The 25,646-nt window shown below is 40.7% G+C and overlaps 2 protein-coding genes across 2 annotated transcripts; one reads left to right on the top strand and one right to left on the bottom strand.

Annotated features, from left to right (window-relative positions):
- Nucleotides 1-9,010, bottom strand: LOC115366251 (serine/threonine-protein kinase PLK4-like). Its single transcript, XM_030061608.1, is given in 11 exon segments — nt 1-1,026; nt 1,028-1,735; nt 1,968-2,156; nt 3,994-4,048; nt 5,066-5,167; nt 5,271-5,332; nt 5,629-5,712; nt 6,032-6,126; nt 7,745-7,841; nt 8,050-8,182; nt 8,788-9,010. Coding segments are annotated over 10 exon segments (1,746 nt in total). The 5' UTR covers nt 8,173-8,182; nt 8,788-9,010; the 3' UTR covers nt 1-795.
- Nucleotides 9,011-21,944: 12,934 nt separating this feature from the next.
- Nucleotides 21,945-23,958, top strand: LOC115366250 (uncharacterized). Its single transcript, XM_030061607.1, has 6 exons — nt 21,945-22,047; nt 22,132-22,194; nt 22,429-22,689; nt 22,767-22,892; nt 23,475-23,599; nt 23,923-23,958. The coding sequence occupies exons 1-6, from the start codon at nt 21,945-21,947 to the stop codon at nt 23,956-23,958; spliced, it is 714 nt and encodes a 237-aa protein (XP_029917467.1).
- Nucleotides 23,959-25,646: the final 1,688 nt, after the last annotated feature.

The following is a 25,646-nucleotide window of genomic DNA, read 5'->3' as shown; positions in this document are numbered from 1 at the left end:
TACTTCATGACATGCTAACTACAGAAAGGTATTAACTGTATAATGATTCACTGTGAATGATAACTAAGAATGACTACATTGTTGGTTAACACAGTTCCATTACATTTCATTATTCAGACATTTATTGTGAAATATGCATCTTGACTTAAAGCTACATTGAACAATATTATATGCATTTTTTACAGTAAAATGTCCCTTATCATCACTGTGGCTCTCCTCTGCCCACCACTCCTTCACTGCTTCAACTTCATTCAAAGAGTCTCTGAAACCACACATCGTGCAGATAAACATCCAAATTTCGGATCAGTCGCACGAGTGCCTGCTGCTGCAATCAGCACTGCAGTGACAGAAAAAGTTCATTCAAAAGAGCTTACCTTGTTGCTTAAGGCTTTACCATTTATTTTTTATTTTTTTTTAAATTGGAGGTCAAACACAAAATAATCCAAGTAATCCAACAAGAGCTTTGTGAAATGTAGCCCTCATTTCCATCCCAAAAATGATAGGTGATCTACTGCGTACCTGGATGCAGGACTGACTGACCTTGAACAAACAGAGTTTCACCTCTCAATACCCTCTAGTGATCAGAAATCAGTTTGTGTAGCTTTAAATCCATCTTTAAATGTTGTTTTCTTAAACATGTATTTTAATGCAAATAAGCACCCACGATCAGATATGCATATATTTCCCTCAAAGTGTCAGAGCACAGGGATAGCCAGAGGCAGTAAAGAGTCAACAGGGTGCATGCTGGCTATTGCTGAAATGAAACCTGTGATCTGCCAGGTGCAGGAGGCCTCTCTAGCCTTCTGGTGATGGTAGTGATGGAATACCTGAGACGATGAATTCCAGGTCATCTAAGACTTGCTGCAATTCCTCTGCAGTCTGCCTGACTGATAGGACAAATTTCATGATTTCAGATTTGACTGTATCAGCCTTTGAAGTGGGCTGGGCCTTTTGCTCTGTTGTAGATTTTTCAGTATTGGGTACCAGTGCAGCTTTGTCAGACTTGGGTTCTGATACCTGTGGTGTCATTCTCAGGCATTGTCTCAGAGCAGGCTTGGTCTGTTGCGATTGCTGCCTCTGCTGCCTTTGCCTGTCTGATGTTGTGGATCTCCTTAGCATCCATGGCAATGAAGAAGACATCTACTGCCACAAATAAACCAGCGAGCACACCTCCCGCTACCTCTGCTACACGAACTGCCCTGGCTGTCTGTGCTGCCACCTTGCCAATGTTCATCACTTGAATCAATCTGACCAGTTCAGCAACACCAGCCAGGCCTCTCCCGGCTCTGAGGCCAAGCCTTGCCAAGATTTCTTTGCTGACAATGCTTCCTTCAGAGTCAGCTGAGTCACATATTGTACTGAGCAACTCTAAACCCTCACTGATCTCCTGGACCCACATGACCACAGCTTCAATTTTCTCCTCAAACTCTTTAATGATCCTTCGGACAGCTTTACGATCGGAGGATTGGTTAACAATATTAGTGATATTTGAGACACCAGCGGTGAGCCCACCAGCTGCTGCCACCCCTATACCAACCCCGGTGACCACAAGGGAGGCTCCCAAAGTGAAGGGAGTCAAAATCAGGCCCACTATGGATGTAATCCCCCCCGCTGCACCAATCACTCCCCCTGTCAGACTGCCAATGGTGGTTCCCTGGTGCACTCGCTCCAAACCGTCTGCCACAGTTCTCAGCTTGTCCAAGTTGGTCTGAAGTTCCTTCACAGTTTCTTTGCTCTGTCCAAGAAACACAGAAAGAGATAATGGACAAAGGTTTACATGAGTAGATCTGGAAAATGCCTAATTTTTCCAGCTGTGCGTTGAGTGACGGAGCTGTGTATCAGGTACCTATTTCAGTGTATTTTAACACTTGGGAAAAACCTCTGCAGCTGCAATACTAATGCTGGTGGTAGGATGTACAGTATGTGAGATGTGTGTGTTAGGCCATGAAAAATGAAAAATGCCAAACCTTTGTTGAGAGAAGGCTGATAATAAAGGGTCTTCCCAGAATCTCTCTGGCTGTTGGTCTCAACTTAGGGTCTTTACTGAAAATGTCACTCAGAAGTCCACGAAGCTCAGGTGAGTAGCGCTCTGGGAGAGACGGGTAAGAACCACACAGTATCTTGGGGATGAGCTTGATTGTGGTCTCTGCTGAAAACTGAAGGAAAGCTGAGCATTACTGAAAGTCATAATAAACACAAAGGACAAAAAAACAAAGATTCAGCTGAGCCCAAGACATCATCAAGACCAAGGATGGTCAAAACAGACCACCAAGTGGATGACAAGCAATACACACACACACACACACACACACACACACACAGTACAGGCCAAAAGTTTGGACACACCTTCTCATTCAATGCGTTTTCTTTATTTTCATGACTATTTACATTGTAGATTCTCACTGAAGGAATCAAAACTATGAATGAACACGTGGAGTTCTGTACTTAACAAAAAAAGGTGAAATAACTGAAAACATGTTTTATATTCTAGTTTCTTCAAAATAGCCACCCTTTGCTCTGATTACTGCTTTGCACACTCTTGGCATTCTCTCGATGAGCTTCAAGAGGTAGTCACCTGAAATGGTTTTCCAACAGTCTTGAAGAAATTCCCAGAGATGTTTAGCACTTGTTGGCCCCTTTGCCTTCACTCTGCAGTCCAGCTCACCCCAGACCATCTCGATTGGGTTCAGGTCCAGTGACTGTGGAGGCCAGGTCATCTGCCGCAGCACTCCATCACTCTCCTTCTTGGTCAAATAGCCCTTACACAGCCTGGAGGTGTGTTTGGGGTCATTGTCCTGTTGAGAAATAAATGATCGTCCAACTAAACATGTCGCTGCAGGATGCTGTGGTAGCCATGCTGGTTCAGTGTGCCTTCAATTTTGAATAAATCCCCAACAGTGTCACCAGCAAAACACCCCCACACCATCACACCTCCTCCTCCATGCTTCACAGTGGGAACCAGGCATGTGGAATCCATCCGTTCACCTTTTCTACGTCTCACAAAGACACGGTGGTTGGAACAAAAGATCTCAAATTTGGATTCATCAGACCAAAGCACAGATTTCCACTGGTCTAATGTCCATTCCTTGTGTTTCTTGGCCCAAACAAATCTCTTCTGCTTGTTGCCTCTCCTTAGCAGTGGTTTCCTAGCAGCTATTTGACCATGAAGGCCTGATTCGCCCAGTCTCCTCTTAACAGTTGTTCTAGAGATGGGTCTGCTGCTAGAACTCTGTGTGGCATTTATCTGCTCTCTGATCTGAGCTGCTGTTAACTTGCGATTTCTGAGGCTGGTGACTCGGATGAACTTGTCCTCAGAAGCAGAGGTGACTCTTGGTCTTCCTTTCCTGGGTCGGTCCTCATGTGTGCCAGTTTCGTTGTAGCGCTTGATGGTTTTTGCGACTCCACTTGGGGACACATTTAAAGTTTTTGCAATTTTCCGGACCGACTGACCTTCATTTCTTAAAGTAATGATGGCCACTCGTTTTTCTTTAGTTAGCTGATTGGTTCTTGCCATAATATAAATTTTAACAGTTGTCCAATAGGGCTGTTGGCTGTGTAGTAACCTGACTTCTGCACAACACAACTGATGGTCCCAACCCCATTGATAAAGCAAGAAATTCCACTAATTAACCCTGATAAGGCACACCTGTGAAGTGAAAACCATTTCAGGTGACGACCACTTGAAGCTCATCGAGAGAATGCCAAGAGTGTGCAAAGCAGTAATCAGAGCAAAGGGTGGCTATTTTGAGGAAACTAGAATATAAAGCATGTTTTCAGTTATTTCACCTTTTTTTGTTAAGTACATAACTCCACATGTGTTCATTCATAGTTTTGATTCCTTCAGTGAGAATCTACAATGTAAATAGTCATGAAAATAAAGAAAATGCATTGAATGAGAAGGTGTGTCCAAACTTTTGGCCTGTACTGTATATATGTACAAGACAAATTGGGTCCCTTCTAGAGCCATGAGTCCTACAACTGGGAAATACTTACTGCTAACTTCAGAGTACATAACTCATACAGGATACATCCCATGGACCAAATGTCACTGCAAACAAAGCAGGTGTCATTATCTCTGTGTCACTGTAGTTATTCAGTTTCTGCTGTCAGGTTAAAAACACATTTTCAAGAAGTCAGAAGTACAGAACCTACAAGTCAACCTTGCAGTAATATAGAAGGCCAAATTTTCAGATAAGCAGCAATGCTTTTTTTTTTTTTTAAACATAACATAAAATAAACATAAAATAACGTAAATCTATTCAGTGAATGTATGACAATCGCCAAAACAACACTGTTTTGAATTGGAAATGGTTCTACTTTGATAATGATACAAATTTGTTCATAATATTAAAACCTCATATTTTGTAAATGTAATGATCAATGGCACAAAATAAAAACATGAACTTCTGAATCTCTTTTATTCACTTTTCTTCACAAATGTGATTAAATCAATTGCAGTATGTCCAAAACGCCCAGGGAAGTAGCGCTCTGGGAGAGATGGGCAAGAACCACACAGTATCTTGGGGATGAGCTTGATTGGTTCCTCTTATTAACTTCAACTGTATCCGGATATTTTGTGCCCCTCTTCAGTGTAAGAGTCTCCACTGTCTCAAAAACCTTAAAGTCATCTAATGTTACACATTTTCCAGTCCTGGGACAGTTATCGAAAATTAAATGTTACAAAAAATTAATACTTGTCACTGAAGTATTTTCTTGTTGAAGTTTTTAACATCAGGCTTGATTGCTGTTGGATTAATGTACATCTGAATGGATAAATACTGAAATGGCATATTGCCTAGAAAGTTGAGAGTTGAGACATTCAAGTCAGTAATTCAGTTCAATATAACATTTTAGCATAGACACTGATGACTGATAGTACAGTGATAGTACAATGAGAGATGTGCAAATAAACAACATGTTGTGGAATAAGTGAATGTGATTGATAGGAAACAAAAACTAATTTCTCAATCAGCCAGAGCAGAATGATGGCTGCTAACTTTCCAAAGCAGCAACTAGAAGACACAAATTTAGTTTCATTCTTTATTTCAAAAGCAAAGCTCTTTACCTTTTTGAGTTGTAATCACCGTCTGTCAAAGTTTCTGGTGCTAAATAACTTACAGCTCCTTTGTCTGAAGAATTTGAATTGGTGGCTGATGGAGAGGTTGAACTGTGTGAACAAAAATACATTAACAGGACAACAAACTGTAAGTTACTGTATCTCTGATACACAGTGTATATTTAAAATATAGTTCTGTTATAGGGTACAGTACTTTTCACCAACTCTCCCAAATCTACCCAGGCACACTGTTCCAAATTCTGTGAGGAAGACCGACTAGAAAAAAAAGAAAAGTCATAGTCTGAGATGCCCAGTTTATGAAACACTGGTAAATAATTCACTTTGGGCTTGCAAGTTAATTAATGCTTAAGTAAAGAATAATAAAGCAGTAAACGACAAAGTATTAGTATTTTACTTTTTTTTAATATCTCTTTTCATATACATAACATTTCTTATTTAAAACCAAATTAAACGTGTATATTTTTTCTTCCATAGCTGTAATTAAATGCCAGTAAAATGCCAAATGCAAATGAAGAAATACAGTTGACCATCATTGTGAATGTGTACAGTACCTCTGGCTTCAAGTCCTTGTGAAGCAGCTGTTTATCATGAATGTACTTCAAGGCCACACAGATCTGAACAACCCAGTTCAATATCTGTCATAAAAGGAAGAGTGAAATGCCAAAACTGAAAAACAATGACACGGGACAACAGCAGCACTAACTATGAGCTCAATGCCAAACATAGAATTGGATGAACACCTCTATTACTGTGACAAAAAGAAAACCTGAGCATTATAGGCAGCAGAAAAGTCAACTTTATGGCAGAACAGCTGGATTGGATTGGATTAGAGTGTACAGGTGGAGCTAAGACAGTGGCCACCACCCTCACTTTAAGCCTTTCTGGATAAGAGCCTAAACAGCTAGATATAGGTATGTGTTTACATAAATGCATATGATGGAATATGTTGGATACCTGTTGCTCCTCAGACGGTTCCCTCTGCTCTTTGATCTTTTCAGCAAGGCTCCCTCCTTGACAGTAGTCCATCACTATGTAGTAAGTGGGTCCATCTATACAAAATGAAAAACAACCTGTGAGCTCATTCAAATATATCACTGTGTATAACTTTCAAAAATAAAACATAATCCAATTTGAAACATTTGCACAGCATTGCATTTGGCTGTCAGATGACTAATCTGAGCCCATAATCCCATTGCTTGTTACTCTCCACTTCAAGTGGCGGAGAAAAAACAAACAAACAAACAAGCAAAAAAACAAAAAAACACTTTCAAGACCTCCGTGTGTCTTTACCAGTTTGGAAAAAAAAGTCTTAACATTTATGCAGTTAATTTGTTTTTTCAGCAGAAGAAATGTGGAGAGATCAGCTGATTGTTGTGTCACTTCTATGTAGAGCCATCATGGGTCAGCGTCAGAGAAACTGAATGGGTAGAGCTGGCATGGGCCTTTGAGGGCCTTTGGTTCAAGGCAAATCAGAGTATTTCCAAATGGTTCGCCTTGCCAGGGCAAAACCTGTGGTGATTACACTTCTGTCATGACAAAACAAGCACCTGGCAGTTCGGCTGATCTCTCAGTCGCAGTGTGCACACCTCTCAGCAACAACAAAGGTTAAGTTAAAGTTAATGCATGAAATTAACTGAAACTATCTGCATGCTACTACAGTTATTTTAAAATGACTGGAAACCAATTCATAGCCTGTCTCAAGAGGAGGTTAATATTAACTAATTAGATATGAGCTATGTTCATCCTAATTAGCTGTATTGCTGTAAACAAAGTTATTGAATAATGTTCTGGCAAAGCCACAACAACCTACCAGGTAAGGCTCAACTCCTCCCAAAACCAATTATTTTTTGTATTTTAAATTTGAATCAAAATCAAGAGCCACAAAGTTATTTTCACACTTCTTTTATTAATGTTCTGGTAAAAAGAGAACATGTTTCCATTGAATGTGCATCAGTTCTCCTGATGTAACATCAGTTAAACGTGCACAGCTGTTGCCATGGCAAGTGTGTGTGTGTGTGTGTGTGTGAGAGAGAGAGAGAGAGAGAGAGAAAGAGGGAGAGAGAGAGGGGTAGGGGGTAGTAATTTTGCTAGACTGCCATGTAAGAAGCAGCAAGCCGCCACATCCAGATGGAGCAAATCGATAGCTAACTGTGATCCTACGAGTGAGTGAGTGAGTGAGTGAGTGAGTGAATGTGAGAGTGAGTTTAATCTACAGTTTACTGTGTGTGTGAGTGAGTGAGTGAATGTGAGAGTGAGTTTAATCTACAGTTTACTGCAGTGGTGGTTCTGCCTATGTTGCCGCCCTAGGCGAAATTGCTGCCTTACGCCCTACCATGTTACTACTCCTACCTCCTTTTTTTTTTTTTAAGTGCTCGTGCCGCCCCCACGTGACATAAAAAAATGCCGCCCTGGGCCTGCCCATGTCTACTGGTTTATTGTGTGAGTGAGTGAGTGAGTGAATGTGAGAGTGAGTTTAATCTACAGTTTACTGTGTGAGTCAGTGAGTGAGTGAATGTGAGAGTGAGTTTAATCTACAGTTTACTGTCTGAGTCAGTGAGTGAGTGAATGTAAGAGTGAGTTTAATCTACAGTTTACAGAGGTGCTTTGCATTAAAAAGGGAACTATATGTTATGGAAACTTTATATTCCAAATTAATTTAAATCTTACCTTCAAAAGAATTCTCACTGCTCACAATATGTGGATGGTTTGTTGTCTTGAGGATTTCTATCTCGTTCAGTAAATCTGCCTTAGTTTCCGCAGCCACCTGTCAAAAACACCACTGCTGTAAGAATGGTCTGCCAGAGGTTTGTTTTTTCTGTTTTAAGAGATCAATGAGTGAAACAGATGAACACACTACATGAGCTGAGGTGATAAACCTGATGCAGTGTGCCTGTACAAAAACAGGGGCTTGGTGTGTGCACATGTTCTCTGTTGCTGACAGAGGTACAATCTGTTACAAACTCAACACTTACCTGTGCCAAACTGATCTCTCTGATCAGAAATGTGTCATCAGTCTTTGTGACTACAACGCCATGCTCTGTTTCTCTTTCAATTTTGTAGCCCTTCTTCTCGAGGATGCTCTGTTCACTTCCCATTTTCGTTTGCCTGCAGTGACAGTCCAACACAGAAAAAGTTTTACAATTCTGCATCCCAGTACGGAACGTTTTAGTCTAAACCAGCATGCATCTGTTTTGTGCAAAACTTAATTGTTTCATTAAGCAAATCTCTCAAGCCTGGCCATGATTACCAAATAGAAAAATGACAACTTCATGCAGTTACAGTGCACAGAGGAGGAAGGAGCCTCACTGCAAATCAACAGGAAGAGCAGTGGAGCTAACATAGAGCTGAGCTGTACAAAACACCAAAACCCTCATGGCAGTTCCTGCCACAAAAAAAGTGATTTAAAAAGCACGATCCGCTACTACAGATGTAAGATGAAGCGACGTAACAGATGACACAGCAGCTGACAGACACGAGGCAGAGAGAGAGGGAGGGAGAGACAACTCATACTTTTCACCCGCAGCTAAAGTCAAACTCAGAACGTGTCCGTGATGATCCCAACACTGAACTGTCTGCAGTCTACTAAACAAAACTTGGACCAAAAGATAATGTAAGACAAAGTTCAACTGAGGACTTCGCTAAGAAACAAACAAACGAACAAAATAAATAAATAAATGAAAGGAAAAAAAACGGAGACAGCGAGAACTCACAGTGTCGGTTAGTTTGTTGTCTTGAGCACCTTTCCTTTAGTCCTTTAGTCCAAAAACTTCTACTTTTACTTATTGGCAGTTACTGCTACCTTGACCCGATATAGCCACTACTAAGAAAAACGCAGTAGAAGAGAGGAGATGACAAACAGTCTTAGACAGCAAAGTCCAAGCCTGTTGAGACTGAATGATCCGCTGCGCTGAAAACGAAAGTAAATTCTTGCTCTTATAAACGTGTTCGAGGAAGAGAAAAAAAAGTCGCCTGCATGTGGGATAATGTCCAGTACCACTCCCAGCTCAAAGTTGGAAGTGATATGAAAACTGGTAAAGTACCTGACCCGGATCAGTGTCACAATATATTCATCCTGGATCCTGTCTCTCTGCTTCAGAAAGCGTAGAAAACTGTTAGCGTAAACGGGGTCATTAACCAGATGACAGATATAGAAATTATGATAAATTGTAAAGGCCCAGTTGTTGTCTTAATCATTTGGTGCCCCTTGCACTCGCTTGATGCTATATAGCTGTTAAAAAGGCAACAAGTAAAATGAAATGAAGCAGGTTTTTTTTTTTTTTTTTTTTTTTTTTTCCATTTTACTGGGCCGTAGTTGAAAGACAATGCCAATTTACTGTTTGTTTTACTGTTTAATAGAAAATTTTTATATATCTATATCTATATCTATATCTATATCTATATATCTATATATATCTATATCTATATATAGATATATATACACTACTCACAAAAAGTTAGGGATATTTGGCTTTTGGGTGAAATTTACAGAAAATATAAAAAGTTCACGCTACAGTGATATTATATCATGAAAGTAGGGAATTTAAGTAGAAGCATACACTGGTGATTTCCTCATCTCAAACAATTTCTTGAAACAAAAGCCAACAACAGTGGTGGATATACCACAACAAAAAATGTCAGTGTCAATAACTTGTCATGTGCCCTTGAGCATCAATTACAGCTTGACAACGACGTCTCATGCTGTTCACAAGGCGACTTATTGTCTGCTGAGGCATGGCATCCCACTCTTCTTGAAGGGCGGCCCTCAGGACATTGAGGTTCTGGGGTACAGAGCTCCGAGCCTCTACACGGCGACTCAGCTGATCCCATAGGTTTTCTATGGGATGCAGGTCTGAGAAAGTGCAGGCCACTCCATCTGAGGTACCCCAGTCTCCAGCAGCCATTCCCTAATGATACGACCTCGATGAGCTGGAGCATCAAACACCTGATGTGAATTTTGGCGTTAAACTCCTTGTTAGAGAACAGCAACTTGTGCAAAAAGTACTGAAACATTGGACAGTTGGACATATGCATTCAAAAGTTTACAGAAGGTCACATTAAGTTCACCTGTAAAGGTTATAATGCATTTTAGGTTCATCCTGAAATTTCACCCGAAAGCCGAATATCCCTAACTTTTTGTGAGTAGTGTATATGTATGTATACAGTACAGGCCAAAAGTTTGGACACACCTTCTCATTCAATGTGTTTTCTTTATTTTCATGACTATTTACATCGTAGATTCTCACTGAAGGCATCAAAACTATGAATGAACACATGTGGAGTTATGTACTTAACAAAAAAAGGTGAAATAACTGAAAACATGTTTTATATTCTAGTTTCTTCAAAATAGCCACCCTTTGCTCCGATTACTGCTTTGCACACTCTTGGCATTCTCTCGATGAGCTTCAAGAGGTAGTCACCTGAAATGGTTTTCACTTCACAGGTGTGCCTTATCAGGGTTAATTAGTGGAATTTCTTGCTTTATCAATGGGGTTGGGACCATCAGTTGTGTTGTGCAGAAGTCAGGTTACTACACAGCCAACAGCCCTATTGGACAACTGTTAAAATTCATATTATGGCAAGAACCAATCAGCTAACTAAAGAAAAACGAGTGGCCATCATTACTTTAAGAAATGAAGGCCAGTCAGTCTGGAAAATTGCAAAAACTTTAAAAGTGTCCCCAAGTGGAGTCGCAAAAACCATCAAGCGCTACAACGAAACTGGCACACATGAGGACCGACCCAGGAAAGGAAGATCAAGAGTCACCTCTGCTTCTGAGGACAAGTTCATCCGAGTCACCAGCCTCAGAAATCGCAAGTTAACAGCAGCTCAGATCAGAGACCAGATAAATGCCACACAGAGTTCTAGCAGCAGACCCATCTCTAGAACAACTGTTAAGAGGAGACTGCACGAATCAGGCCTTCATGGTCAAATAGCTGCTAGGAAACCACTGCTAAGGAGAGGCAACAAGCAGAAGAGATTTGTTTTGGCCAAGAAACACAAGGAATGGACATTAGACCAGTGGAAATCTGTGCTTTGGTCTGATGAGTCCAAATTTGAGATCTTTGGTTCCACCCGTCGTGTCTTTGTGAGACGCAGAAAAGGTGAACGGATGGATTCCACATGCCTGGTTCCCACTGTGAAGCATGGAGGAGGAGGTGTGATGGTGTGGGGGTGTTTTGCTGGTGACACTGTTGGGGATTTATTCAAAATTGAAGGCACACTGAACCAGCATGGCTACCACAGCATCCTGCCGCGACATGCCATCCCATCCGGTTTGCGTTTAGTTGGATGATCATTTATTTTTCAACAGGACAGTGACCCCAAACACACCTCCAGGCTGTGTAAGGGCTATTTGACCAAGAAGGAGAGTGATGGAGTGCTGCGGCAGATGACCTGGCCTCCACAGTCACCGGACCTGAACCCAATCGAGATGGTTTGGGGTGAGCTGGACCGCAGAGTGAAGGCAAAGGGGCCAACAAGTGCTAAACACCTCTGGGAACTCCTTCAAGACTGTTGGAAAACCATTTCAGGTGACTACCTCTTGAAGCTCATCGAGAGAATGCCAAGAGTGTGCAAAGCAGTAATCAGAGCAAAGGGTGGCTATTTTGAAGAAACTAGAATATAAAACATGTTTTCAGTAATTTCACCTTTTTTTGTTAAGTACATAACTCCACATGTGTTCATTCATAGTTTTGATGCCTTCAGTTAGAATCTACAATGTAAATAGTCATGAAAATAAAGAACTATATAAAGTACTGTATATACATATATATAGATATAGATATATAGATACAATTTTTCTATTAAACACAAACGTTACTGTATTTCTGTTTTTCTGCTTTTGTGTTGTCCTACTTCCAGGGTGCCTGTCAAGTCCAAGAGAAAGAAGAAAAACTAAAAATAGAGACACTAAGAGAAACAGAAAGTAAAGGACAAAAAGTGAAAAATGAGACCACAGTCGCTGGAAATGTTTTACTTGTGTCTCCACACAGACATGCACACACACACACACACACACACACACACGTTTTTCTTTTTCTGATGTGTTGTCCTACTTCCAGGGTGCCTGTCAGGTCAAAGAAGCATGCTTTGGCAACAACAATGCATAAGAAAAACTAACAATAGAGACACTAAGAGAAAGAGAAAGTAAAGAACAAAAGTGAAAAATGAGTCTACAGTAACTGGAGACTTTTTACTTGTTCTGTGTCAACACAAACACACATGCACACACACACACACACACACACACACACACACACACACACACACACACACACACGCAGAGAACCACATGTTTTTCTGCTGCTGTGTTGTCTGACTTCAGGGCGCCTGTTAAGCCCAAGAAGTATGCTTTGGCAATAACAATGCATAAGAAAAACTAATAATAGAGACACTAACAGAAAGAGAAAGTAAAGAACAAAAGTGAAAAATGAGGCTACAGGAATTGGAAACATGTTCTGTGTCTACACACACACACACACACACACACACACACACACAGGTTAGTTTTCCTATACTTGTGGAGACATTGTACTGACTTACATTCATTCTGTCTACAGCATTCCCTAACCTAACCCTAACCCTTAACCAATAAACCACCTTTTTTCCATCGTGAGCACCACCCAAAATGTCCTCATAAGAAAAGTGGCATCTCAATAGTTTGTCCATAGTTGGTAGCAAAACAAGCCCACACACACATACACACACACACACACACACACACACACATTCTTCCACACTTTTCACACTGCATTTCTGCTGCGTTGCTGCAGACTCCATGATAAATCAAGCCTGGAGACCATGACCATGGAGCTTTCTACTGTGTTTAGTTACATGCAGTGTGTGCGGTTTTAAATGTGTGTTCTGTTCCATGGAATGTGAAAATGAGTAAGTACTGAGACTGACAGAGTTAATCTTCTGTGGAATCAGGTTCATTGCTGTGTTATATTTTTATCTTTGTCTTCTATGTTCCCTAGATGTCTAGGAGTAAATGTTTTCTGTTGTACATTTTGGCAGGTAATTCAGCCTCTGCTCCACAACAGCATCTCGCTGTACGGTGGAAAGAGAGGAAGCGCTCTCAGTGGAATGAAAGCTAGATTGAATTTTTCCAGTTGTTTTTGATGTTTCCTGTTGTACTCTGCTGGAGCATTGGAGCAAAACATTGCCTCCCTGAGGATGTTAAAGCAAGCTCTCTCTTCTGCTTGTACTTGGGTTTGAATGTATGGATTCATACACACTCACCCAGTGTGTGGAGGGCCTCTGCCTCTGCATGCCTGTTTATGCACAGTGACTGTAAGACACACAGAGGGTGTGGTGTGCTATCTTGTGACCTGGCAAACTGTGGTTAGGCAGCACACACACACACACACACACACACACACACACACACACACACATGATCTGCTGGCTGCCACAGTCACTGAACAGAAGAATTAAGAGGCTTCAGAATAAACTCCCAGATTAGACCTCTCTGACACAACATGGGACAAACCAAGCAGACATCGAAGTATTGATAACTCTATTTTGAACGGGTTAAATCATCTCCTCTTGGTTACTAGGCCTGCAGGGAAATCGGTCAGATATTAACGGATCAAAGTTTCCTTTGATTCACTTCTTGGTTGAATCAACTCTCACAATGTTTTTCGAAAGAGAAAGTAAAGAAATATCTGGTAAAAGTGAGAGAAAAACTATCCCTATTATTGCGTGGGCACAATGGAAGTTGAGCTCTTTCATGAAGCTTTGGCAGGTAAAGTCTATTGGCAGGTAATGTCTGTTATAGTTTCTTTTTCACTTTCTTCTTTTTTATACATAAGAAAGTGGCTGTGCGAGGAAATAAACAGACCTGAAAATGTGAGATGTGAACCGTGTCTTATACAGTGGTTCAACCTGGCTCACCTCTCTGAATATGTGGCCTGTGACGGGGGCATTGCTTTACTTTAATGGGTCACATAACAAAAAAGGTTGAGAACCACTGGTCTTATACACACCTGTCCACCCACATGGACATTCATTCATTCATTTTCCAGGTCTCTTATTCAAATTAGGGTTGTGGGGTGCTGGAGCCTATCGCAGCACTCACTGGGCGGGGAAACACCCTAGACAGGTCACCAGTCCATTGCAGGGCAAACACACAGACAGACACATTCACACCTAGAATATTTTATTTCCATCCAAATGGAAACACTGTATTTAAACTTGTAGAGAACAAATACAATTAATCGCTTATTCATTTTATGTATAACGTTTCAGTGTTTCAGCGTTTTGTCAGCAACTGCAATTGACTCAATTTCCCTTGGGGATCAGTTTCTGATTCACATTCTGAAGTTTGTACAGACAATTTATGCTGGTTTTGAAGTTTTTGCAGGCCATGCACAGATAATTATCACAAATTTAACAACACATTATGTCTCTATATCAACAGCTGCCACATTTTTAATTAATTAAGTTGAAAATTATCAGATATTGCCATGATTTTAAGTGTTTATCACTAACAAACAAACAAAAGTTTTTCATCGTGGTGAGTAAGTTTGGTGAAATGACATAATTAATATATTTCAAGGATTTGGGCTCATTACTTTGTAATTTAGGCTATGGCTCTTTATGGCATAGGTTTCCATGGCCGAGCAGCCTCATGGAAGGCTTACATCACCAAGCACAATGCTGAGCGTCGGGTGGAGCGGTGTAAAGCACACCGCCACTGGACTCTATCTGGCAGTCTGATCGAGGGGTCTGGGTTTGGTTAATGCCAGGAGAACATTCCCTACCTGACTGCACTGTGCCAACTGTAAAGTTTGGTGAAAAATCAATTTATTCATGTTATAAGAATGCAAGAGCACTCACTTGAATGACAGAGGAAATAAACCACAACACATCACCTGCCACCAAAGATCAGACATCCAGCTTTTCACCACTAGAGGTCAGGCTTCACTGAGATTTGGCAGCTACCACCATGTCCAGACTAACAAAGAGAGTATGAACCAACAGGAAGCTGACAGAGCACACTAAGATCCAGGCCTGCAGAGTTTGTGTTGTGTGCACCCTCCTGTATGGCAGCGAGTCCTGGACCCTTGGCGCCCGACAGGACCCAAAGTTCATTGCCTTCCTCATGCACTGCCTGTGACAAATCCTGATCATCACCTGGCAGGACAAAGTGCCAAACAACAACTCCAAGTTTGTAGGGACACTCTCCCAGCAGGGTGAGGAGAAAGGCCCAAATCCAGCCCAAATCAATCCCCAGCTGAGAGGCAGCAAGACCAGCAGTCCCCATGCTAGAAACTTCTCGCTTTTAAGCACATCATTCCTAAGGCCTGGTGCACCTTGTCGAGTAGTTAGATGTTCTCGATGTGATTCTTGAGAGAATTAACTGAAATCTCTCTAAATGTCATTTTGGTAAAGTTTATCATCATATGGAGTACCCTGGTAGGTCACTGGCCAAAAGCACGAACCATGTACCAAGGCTGAGTCCTGATTGCAGCGTCTTGAGTTCAAATCCAACCTCAGGCCCTCTGCTGCATGCCATCTGCTCTGTCTCCCCTGCCCTTCACGTCTCTCTCTACTGTAACTGTTGAGTAGAAATGTCAAAAAAGATGTGTTGTCATGATGCATTGGTTTTGTGAAATAACATCATAAATATCTTTCCTGGTGTTTGGGGCTTGAGATTAATTTCTAGCTGATAATTTATCAACTTCTCTACTCTGCTGTCACTAGTTAAATTGTAAGGCAAAATAGTTCACAAATTATTTTCCAGCACTTGAGCCCTGAAAGCAATGCATATGTTATCAATACAACCTGTGATCCTACAGGAAACACCACAGGGGAAACATATTCCATATTTTCTGTCTTACTGAGTGCACAATTTTGAACATATGCTATTTCATTGTCAAACTAACAATAGGAATAAGTTCTTGTTAAATGACGCTTCTGAAAAACGCTGTTAGAACACAAATAAAGCTGAAGTGGGTCAGATGTGTGTCAACATCAGATAAAACCCTAACCACAACCTGCTTTTAAAGGTGGCAAAAACAACAGTCATAAATATAACTCTAAAAACTCTGAGAAGCTCATTCACTGCTTGGTGCAGCGTTTTGCCCACAAGTGCGTGTCAGCAGCCTAACTGTCAAAGTAGACGTTGGTCTCTCTCTATCTTTTTTGGCAGAGTAATGTGTTGTTCAGTCCATTTCATTTCAAATAAAGAAGCATTTGACTGTGTGAGGTTTAACTTCTTTTAAACTCAGAATGGAAAAGGAAAATGAAACTAGAACACATAACAATACATACACCTGATGTAAAAGTAAGTCTCAAGGAATCCCAGCAGTAGACCTTCAAAATAAATGCAATCTGCAATATGACGGTTTGCAAGACTGATGCTGCCCTGAGCTATACTCGGCAAAAAGCAAAACAAAACAAACGAACAAAAACACAACAACTGTAAATGACAAATGACATCTTATCAGTATTTCTAGTATTCTTCAATGACCCATTTTCCTGTAGGTAAAAGTTCAAATTCACAGTACTGTTTTGTTGAAATGACATCTGGAGGAAGATTGTCACCTCTCCTCTGTTCAGTTTATTTCACACACAAGCAGCTTGCCAAGTTGTCTGTGAGCAGTGAAGAGAACCTGATTCACTTCCTTGATCTTCTGTCCAGCTACCACATCATTTACCGTGGTTGAAGATTTCAAAACTCATTCTCAGAAACAGGGGCTAACAAACCTGTCTGTGCTGTCAGTGTAAAATGTGCAGGTTGGGCATGGTGTGAAACAGAGGAGTTTATCTGAAACGGCTGAGTGGCTGAACTGAGGCTGAACACTGAGGACACATGTATGGGGTGCCGAATGTAAAAATTCGGTCACCATTTTACATACAACATATTTCGAACATTTAGCGGACTTTCCTCACATTTAGCTCATTTTTCTTTCATTTGAGACAAAAATTCATGTAAAACAGCATGTTCTCTAATTGTTAAAAAAATGTGTACACATGAAAAATAAATCTAAATATAAATGCTAAATCTAAATCTAAATGTTAAATGTAAATCTAAATGTTAAATCTAAATGTAAATGTTAAATGTAAATGTAAATGTTAAATCTAAATGTAAATGTTAAATCTAAATCTAAATGTTAAATGTAAATCTAAATGTTAAATCTAAATGTAAATGTTAAATCTAAATGTAAATGTTAAATGTAAATCTAAATGTTAAATCTAAATGTAAATGTTAAATGTAAATCTAAATGTTAAATCTAAATGTAAATGTTAAATGTAAATCTAAATGTTAAATGTAAATCTAAATGTTAAATCTAAATGTAAATGTTAAATCGGTCGCCAAGTGTAAAGCTAAATATTTAGAAATTATGCAAATTGGGCAGGTCAGCGCCCGTCGTCCACGCCCCTGGCAGTAGCCTCAGATCATGTGGCCCCGCCCACACCACCGACTGCGGCTCAGTGGGTGAGGCGAGGTGAAGAGGCAGAGACATGGCCGGTTCGCTCCTGACAGAGGAGCTCGAGAGGGCCGTTGTGGCCGGTGTGCGGGCTGCACTATAGGGGATGATTCCAGGGGTGCACTCCACACCACAAACGGTAAGTGAAGCAGTTGAATTTTAACTTATTAACTAATTCTGGACGGAGTTCCTGTTAGCTTAGTTAGCTGTTCCTGTTAACGTAGCTCCTCCTGCCCTAAGCAAACTCGTTTAATGCGCAGCGCGATTACCTGCGAATGGCGGAGTCACACAATCAATAATCAACCATGTTGTCTGTGTTGCTGTCCATTGTGCTGCTGCAACTGCGTATAAACAAAAGTTGATTTATGATGAAAGGTATATATGGCAGTCTGTGTGCGCAGCGCACCTGTCAGATCCGGCAGACCTGACCGGGTGGGCGTGGTGCCGGCCGAGGCACCGGCCGGCATCAGGTGGGCCGGCCAGTGTGCGCCGCCACCCGGTTGAATGTAGCAGCCAGCGGACATGCCGCTCCAGCTGGAGGGTTAGGAGGGTGTGCGATTTTGTGAATGAGAAACGTTACGAGGGCTGTGATGCAGCAAAAAAACGCTTGAGGTTGCCACAGAGCTATACCCAGCACTGAGTTTAAAGCTAGCATGGGCTGATGTTGCAGAATGTCCATATAAAAAGTATTTTTCCAAAAAAGGGTCTTGAAAAAGAGAGACATGAAACATGGTCACTGTTGCTACTGGTAACCACTGAGTTGTGGTTAACTGGGGTTACGTTTTTCAAACATAGCTGTAGCTAATCTTTACTGTGGATCACATAACCTTTGCTAGCATCCAAGTCACACTGACAAACGGTGACGTTAGCTTGTCGGCCGGCTAACTAAGTTAACAGGAACTCCGTCCAGAATTAGTTAATAAGTTAAAATTCAACTGCTTCACTTACCGTTTGTGGTGTGGAGTGCACCCCTGGAATCATCCCCTATAGTGCAGCCCGCACACCGGCCACAACGGCCCTCTCGAGCTCCTCTGTCGGGAGTGAACCGGCCATGTCTCTGCCTCTTCACCTCGCCTCACCCACTGAGCCGCAGTCGGTGGTGTGGGCGGGGCCACATGATCTGAGGCTACTGCCAGGGGCGTGGACGACGGGCGCTGACCTGCCCAATTTGCATAATTTCTAAATATTTAGCTTTACACTTGGCGACCGATTTAACATTTACATTTAGATTTAACATTTAGATTTACATTTAACATTTAGATTTACATTTAACATTTACATTTAGATTTAACATTTAGATTTACATTTAACATTTACATTTAGATTTAACATTTAGATTTACATTTAACATTTAGATTTAGATTTAACATTTAGATTTACATTTAACATTTAGATTTAGATTTAACATTTACATTTAGATTTAACATTTAGATTTACATTTAACATTTACATTTAGATTTAACATTTAGATTTACATTTAACATTTAGATTTAGATTTAGCATTTAGATTTAGATTTATTTTTCATGCGTACACATTTTTTTAACAATTAGAGAACATGCTGTTTTACATGAATTTTTGTCTCAAATGAAAGAAAAATGAAAGAAAAATGAGCTAAATGTGAGGAAAGTCAGCTAAATGTTCGAAATATGTTGTCTATAAAATGGTGACCGAATTTTTACATTCGGCACCCCATACACATGGAGGCTGTGGTTGGACTGTTGATGCTGCTGCTGGGAGTCTCTCATGGTGAGATGAGTCACTATTCTCCACATAGTGATATTTTGAATTTGATATTGCGTGATCAAATGTTGAAGCAGTAATTCATATAAATGAATGAGGACAGAACAGCTTGACTTCATTTTCGGTGATGTGTATTGAAGCTGAAAGAGCTTCTGAGGCCGGAAATGAGAATCACCCTCATTTATTCATCATTTTTAAGTATTAGTGCAGAAATCAGTATGATCACTTCCACACAGGTACCACATGCACAACCCACTACCCAATCACATATGAAATGACACTTTCAGCACTGGAGCTCTTCACTGTGACTTAAAGTGAGGAAAGAAAACCAGCAATAATCTGAGGATTAACTCAACCACAAAAGAAAAAAAGAAAAAAAAAGAAAAAAGAAAGAATAAAATAATCAAACAATATGTAGAAGAAAGAATGCTCATTTACTAACTTTGAATACACTATTTTCACTGACTACAATTATACAATTTCTACGCTAATGGTCAAATAAATAATTATGATGATAATAGTAGCAATAATAATAACAACAAATATAATAATAACAATAAGAAGACTTTAAGAATGTGGCTGTGTTTGACAGTGAAAACCTATTATTAACACAATATCCTGATACACCTTTTCATTTTCAATACATTAATGGATGTAAATGCCTTATATCTTGAAGTGGACCTTAATGTTGCTGCTGGCATTGTAAGAAAATGGTAGAAATTGTGATATTAATTTCTTTTTCATCTTTTTTTCCCCCCAACATTTCCAGGTGTAGAAAACTTCTGTGATGCCAGACAGGATGGAGCTCAGTGTTACGCAGCTCTGGGAGGAACCGTGGTTCTCCACCTCATGACTTCAGCATCAGACCAATTTATATACCAATGGCTCAAAAACGAAAAGTTCATGATTCTCAGTTTGAAAAAAAATATGGTTGCGTATAACGAATTAGAAAGCAGATCCTCCTTTACTCCCAGTAATGGCACATTGAGGATCAGCAACATCAGCTGGACTGACGATGCTGAATACACCCTTAAGGTCTTTGATCCAGTTGGAGAGGAAACAGAAAAGCGAAAACTAATGTTGTCCATTCAAGGTAAATAAGTAATTTTAAGTCTCATTTTCCAGTCTTTCATAGCCGTTTGTAAATTTCAATCAAAGTAAGAGGCATGCTGTCTCAGTTGGCACAAAAAATTAGAATGCCAATTGAGTAACTTTGAATACATTTTCTGTTACTACAGTAATAATAATGCTCATTAAATTGGAAATTTCAATGCTAATGCAAACAGCAATAATATAAAATAAAAGAAAAACTGTAACAATAACAACAACAACAACAACAACAACAACAACAATAATAATAATAATGATGATGATGATGAATGTCTGGGTAGGTTCTCAGTCCTCCAGGTCATGGTTATCCATGTCAGATTGAATAGAGATCAGCTGGACTATTTGTTGATTCTTGAGGGTGTTTCACTTCTCATCCAAGAAACTTCTTCAGTCCTGACAGACTGCTGGGGAGTCCCAGCTATTTAACCTGTGTGGGGACGTTGTCCAGGTTGTTCTCCAGGTCGTTGAAACTACTGTATCGTTGTTTGTTGTATCGTTGCTGTATTGTTCCTCTCTGTTTAGACGAATGTCATTAGTGTTGGTGGTCCAGGGGTCCAGGAGTGAATGAAACTCGTTAGAGACTTCTGATTCCAGGAGTGGATGGTGGTTGTTAGGGTCACCGGGGTCAAGGGTGAATGGTTCAAAATCCTGGGAAGCGATCACAGGACAGAGTTTTAAGTCAGAGATAGATAGCGTCTGAGACCACTTCCTGTGTTGAAAGATGGTTTCTCTATCTTGACATAGATCGCTTCCTTCACTCCTCTTTGGAACCATCTGTCCTCTTTAGTCAAGATGTCAACGTTAAAGGAGTGTCCCTGTTCTTACAGGTGCAGGTAGACTGCTGAGATCTGACCTGCGGAGTTGGACCTCCTGTGTGTAGCCATGCCTTTGTTTAGTGGCTGTTTGGTTTCACTGACATACAGGTCTTTACGTTCCTCTCTGCACAGGAGAGATGCTGGTGACCCTAACAACCACCATCCACTCCTGCAATCAGAAGTCTCTAATGAGTGTCATTCTCTCCTGGACTGAGGGGACTCCGCCAACACTAATGACAGTCGTCTAAACAGGGAGGAGCACGAACAATACAGTAGTTTCAACAACCTGGACAGCATCCCCACACAGGTTAAATAGCTTGGACTGCCCATCAGTCTGTCAGGACTGAAGAAGCTTCTTTGTTTGAGAATGAAAACCTGTTATCAACAAAATATTCCTATGCACTGTTTCATATTCACTGCTTTAATATATGCACATTCTTTATATCTTGCAGTGATCATTTATGTTGCTGCTGGTTTTATAAGAAAAGGGTAGAGATTATGATATTTAATTTCTTTTTCATATTTTTTTTTCAACATTTCCAGGTATGGAAACCTTCTGTGATGGCAGACAGGATGGAGCTCAGTGTTACGCAGCTCTGGGAGGAACCGTGGTTCTCCGCCTCATGACTTCAGCATCAGACCAATTTAGATACCAGTGGTTCAAAAATGAAAAGTTCATGATTCTCAGTTTGAAAAAGAATATGGTTGCATATAATGAATTGGAAAACAGATCCTCCTTTACTCCCAGTAATGGCACATTTGGGATGAGACACATCCGCTGGACTGATGATGCTGAATACACCCTTAAGGTCTTTGATCCAGTTGGAGAGGAAACAGAAAAGCGAAAACTGAAGTTGTCCATTCAAGGTAAATAAATAACTTTAAGAATTGAAAGTATAACAATGGTAAGTCACATATTCCAGTCTTTCATGGCCGGTTGTTAATTTCTAGCACAAACTGAAAGTGGTGCTGTCTCAGGTTGGGCTCATGGGAAAACTCAAACAGTGACTTGGGGTTAGTATATAATTTTACTAAATTACAAAAAACCTGCAGTATTACAGTAGCTGATAAATAATTAAGTTGTACATTGTGTGTATTTTACCATTTGAATAATATGAAACAGTACAAAGACACCAGTGTCATGACAAAAACACACTTCCACATAATGACTTGCACCTCATGACTCAAAGAAGCTGCACTGCAAAGACTGTGTCCATGTGCAAAGTGATGTGAGTGTGTGTCCCTCAGCCCCTGTGTCGTCTCCTCTGCTGGCCTCTGAGTGTCTGTCCCAGGGAGAGGTGAGGGTGTCCTGCTCCTCTGAGGAGGGCGACAGTCCTCAGTACAGCTGGACTCTGGATGGACACACACTGATGGACAGCCAGCTCCTCTCTGCTAATGAGGACAACACAGAGATCACTCTGAAACCAGGCGTGTCAGGACAGCTCGTCTGCTCCGTCAACAATCACGTCAGCAGTGCTGCTGCAAACAAGATGATGTCACAGTGTGCAGGTGAGTCACAACATGAAAAACAGTGACTCTGATGAATAGGAGACTGATGATTATAATAACACAATGTTCTCTCACAGGAGTCATTTTCATTGACTGCATCTTAACCAATGGGACACACATATCTCAGTGGCTGCTTGAGACCGATAAGCCTGAGTGTATTATGACGACAACAGCAGCTGAACCCCCTGAGAGCAGCACTCTGGGTAAGGAGCCTGGCACCATCGTGTCCTGTAGACCCTCCTGTCACAGCATACCCTCCATTCCCCAGTACAGACGACCTGTGCTGTATTAACAATGCTGTGACAAGTCAGACATCACTCCCACAGAGGAAATAAAGGCACAACCAAAATTACACTTTCAGGACTGGAGCTCTTGACTTGAAGCAGAAAAAAATTAACAACAAGTCTACTCCTCAAACAAACTGAGTCGAGTCCGAGGCGACTTACATAAAAACAAGATGTCATTTTTACACTCTACCAACTATGGAGAGATCACTACTCAGCAAAACTCTCAATTGTATGCTTACAATGGAAAAAACATCTTTGGAAATGCAGTCAGCTGTATCTGTGGCTCCTTTGCTGCCCAAGAATAACTTCCAGTCTGCAAACTGTGTCTGAGAGTGAAAGTTACAGCAAACCTTTTATGAACAACAAAACCCCACACTGTTTCATTTTTAGTCGGTTACCTTTGCACATGTCTTGCATTGCTCATTAATGTTGCTACTGGCATCGAAAGAAAATGATGGAGACTGTGATATTTCATTTCTTTTTCATCGTGTTTTTCAGCATTTCCAGGTGTGGAAACCTTCTGTGATGGCAGACAGGATGGAGCTCAGTGTTACGCTGCTCTGGGAGGAACCGTGGTTCTCCGCCTCATGACTTCAGCATCTGACAGATTTAGATACCAATGGGTCAAAAACAACACATTCCATATTCTTCATTTGAAAAAAAATGTGGTTGTGTATAATAAATTAGAAAGCAGATCCTCATTTACCTCCAGTAATGGAACATTTAGGATGAGACACATCAGCTGGACTGATGATGCTGAATATACCCTGAGGGTCTATGATTCAGATGGAAAGGAAACAGAACACCGAAAACTAAAGATGTCCATTCAAGGTAAGAAAGTAATTTTATAAATCATTAAATTATATTTCCTTAAAATTGCTGGAGAAATTCTTAGTGACAATAGTTCACATTTTCCAGTCTTTCATAGCTGCTTGTCAATTTCTAGCACAAAGTGAAAGTCATGCTGTCTCAGATGGGCTGATGGGAAAACTCAAACAGTGACTCAGTGTCCCAAATAAGACTATCAACAATATAATGTGTGATTAATATAATTCAAAATAGAGTGTTTGTCAGTTATATAATTTTACTAAATTACAAAAATCTGCAGTATTGAAGTAGTTGACGAGTTATTATGTTATATATTGTGTGTATTTTACCATTTGAAGAATACAAAACAGTACAAAGACACCAGTGTCATGACAAAAACACACTTCCACATAATGACTTGCGCCTCATGACTCAAAGAAGCTGCACTGCAAAGACTGTGTCCATGTGCAAAGTGATGTGAGTGTGTGTCCCTCAGCCCCCGTGTCGTCTCCCCTGCTGGCCTCTGAGTGTCTGTCCCAGGGAGAGGTGAGGGTGTCCTGCTCCTCTGAGGAGGGCGACAGTCCTCAGTACAGCTGGACTCTGGATGGACACACACTGATGGACAGCCAGCTCCTCTCTGCTAATGAGGACAACAAGGAGATCACTCTGAAACCAGGCGTGTCAGGACAGCTCGTCTGCTCCGTCAACAATAACGTCAGTAGTGCCGCTGCAAACAAGAGCATATCACACTGCATCACAGCAGTGACAATCATGGGTAAGGAGACTGGCACCACAGGGCCCTTTAGACCCTCCACTAAGCCATGCTCATTTTGCTGCAGTGATTTCATTGATGTCATCTTCTTCATGTCCTTCATCTCCTGGAAACCACACAGAGTTACACACTAACTTAACATGTGATCGCTGATCATCTGTGCTTTGTCACAGGAACAGGGATTATCCTGCGCATAGCTGCTTCTTTGGCAGCGATGTTATTTCTGTTGGTCCTCGTGGTGAGAGCCCACTGTGCTCCAACGACAAAGACAAACAAGAAAGGTCAAGGTCCAAAATAAAGCTTTTGCTCATCACTGCATTCTCAGTGCTTTGAGAATTGATATTGAACACATGAATTCACTGGTCATCACTAGGCATCTGAAATCATGTCAAACTGACAATAATCCAGTGTATCTGGTCACTGACTGATATCCCTCCCTCCTCTCCACAGACAGTGAAGATGACCAGGATGTGAACTACGTTAATATCAGGATGGCAGATCTTCAGGGGAGACAGAGGGCTCATGTCGGTGATGAGGAGATCAACAGTTCAGTGTTTACAGAGGCTGTATAGGCACACAGACTTCTGACCTGCTTACATGTTAAGATGTTTGCCTAAATTGAAAGGTGCACTGTTGTTGTTATTATTATTATTGTTGTTATTTCATCATATTTCACACTCTGCTATCTTGCCAACATTAAACTGCCTGTGGAGTTAACGGAATCAGTTTAAGCCGTTAAATCACCTTTTGAAAGTATACTTAACTCATTATTTTAATACTATTTTGCTTTTAACCATTTATGATTTGCCTTTTTAAACTTGTAGTGCCTCAGTATTTTTACTAATTTTTATTCTCAATTTTATCATTACTCTTTTTTTTTTTTTTTTATCTTACAAAGCTTGTTTTTAAAGCACTCTGTAAACTTTTTGAACAGGTGCTGTGCAAATCAAGTACATGTTTGTAATTATTGACAGTTTTATGTTATTTTCACTTTGTGTTGTCATAGTAGTGGTAGTGCTCAGACGTTTTCAACAGTAAGCAATATTTATCCTGTGTCATCAATACATTTGGTATCATTTTACATATGCTCC

Source organism: Myripristis murdjan, chromosome 10 (genome assembly GCF_902150065.1).
Source record: "Myripristis murdjan chromosome 10, fMyrMur1.1, whole genome shotgun sequence".
NCBI classification, from domain to species: Eukaryota; Metazoa; Chordata; class Actinopteri; order Holocentriformes; family Holocentridae; genus Myripristis; species Myripristis murdjan.
Note: the sequence above shows the minus strand (reverse complement) of the source record. Positions and strands in the feature narration are given on the sequence as shown.

What these genes read in the sequence shown, in the direction of transcription:
- LOC115366250 (XM_030061607.1), top strand. Translation starts at nt 21,945, where the DNA reads ATGAGACACATCCGCTGGACTGATGATGCTGAATACACCCTTAAGGTC. An exon ending in AACTCAAACAGTGACTTGGG is followed by an intron (nt 22,195 to 22,428) that starts GTTAGTATATAA and finishes TGTGTCCCTCAG; the next exon opens with CCCCTGTGTCGTCTCCTCTG. An exon ending in ACAGATTTAGATACCAATGG is followed by an intron (nt 23,600 to 23,922) that starts GTCAAAAACAAC and finishes GTCAATTTCTAG; the next exon opens with CACAAAGTGAAAGTCATGCT.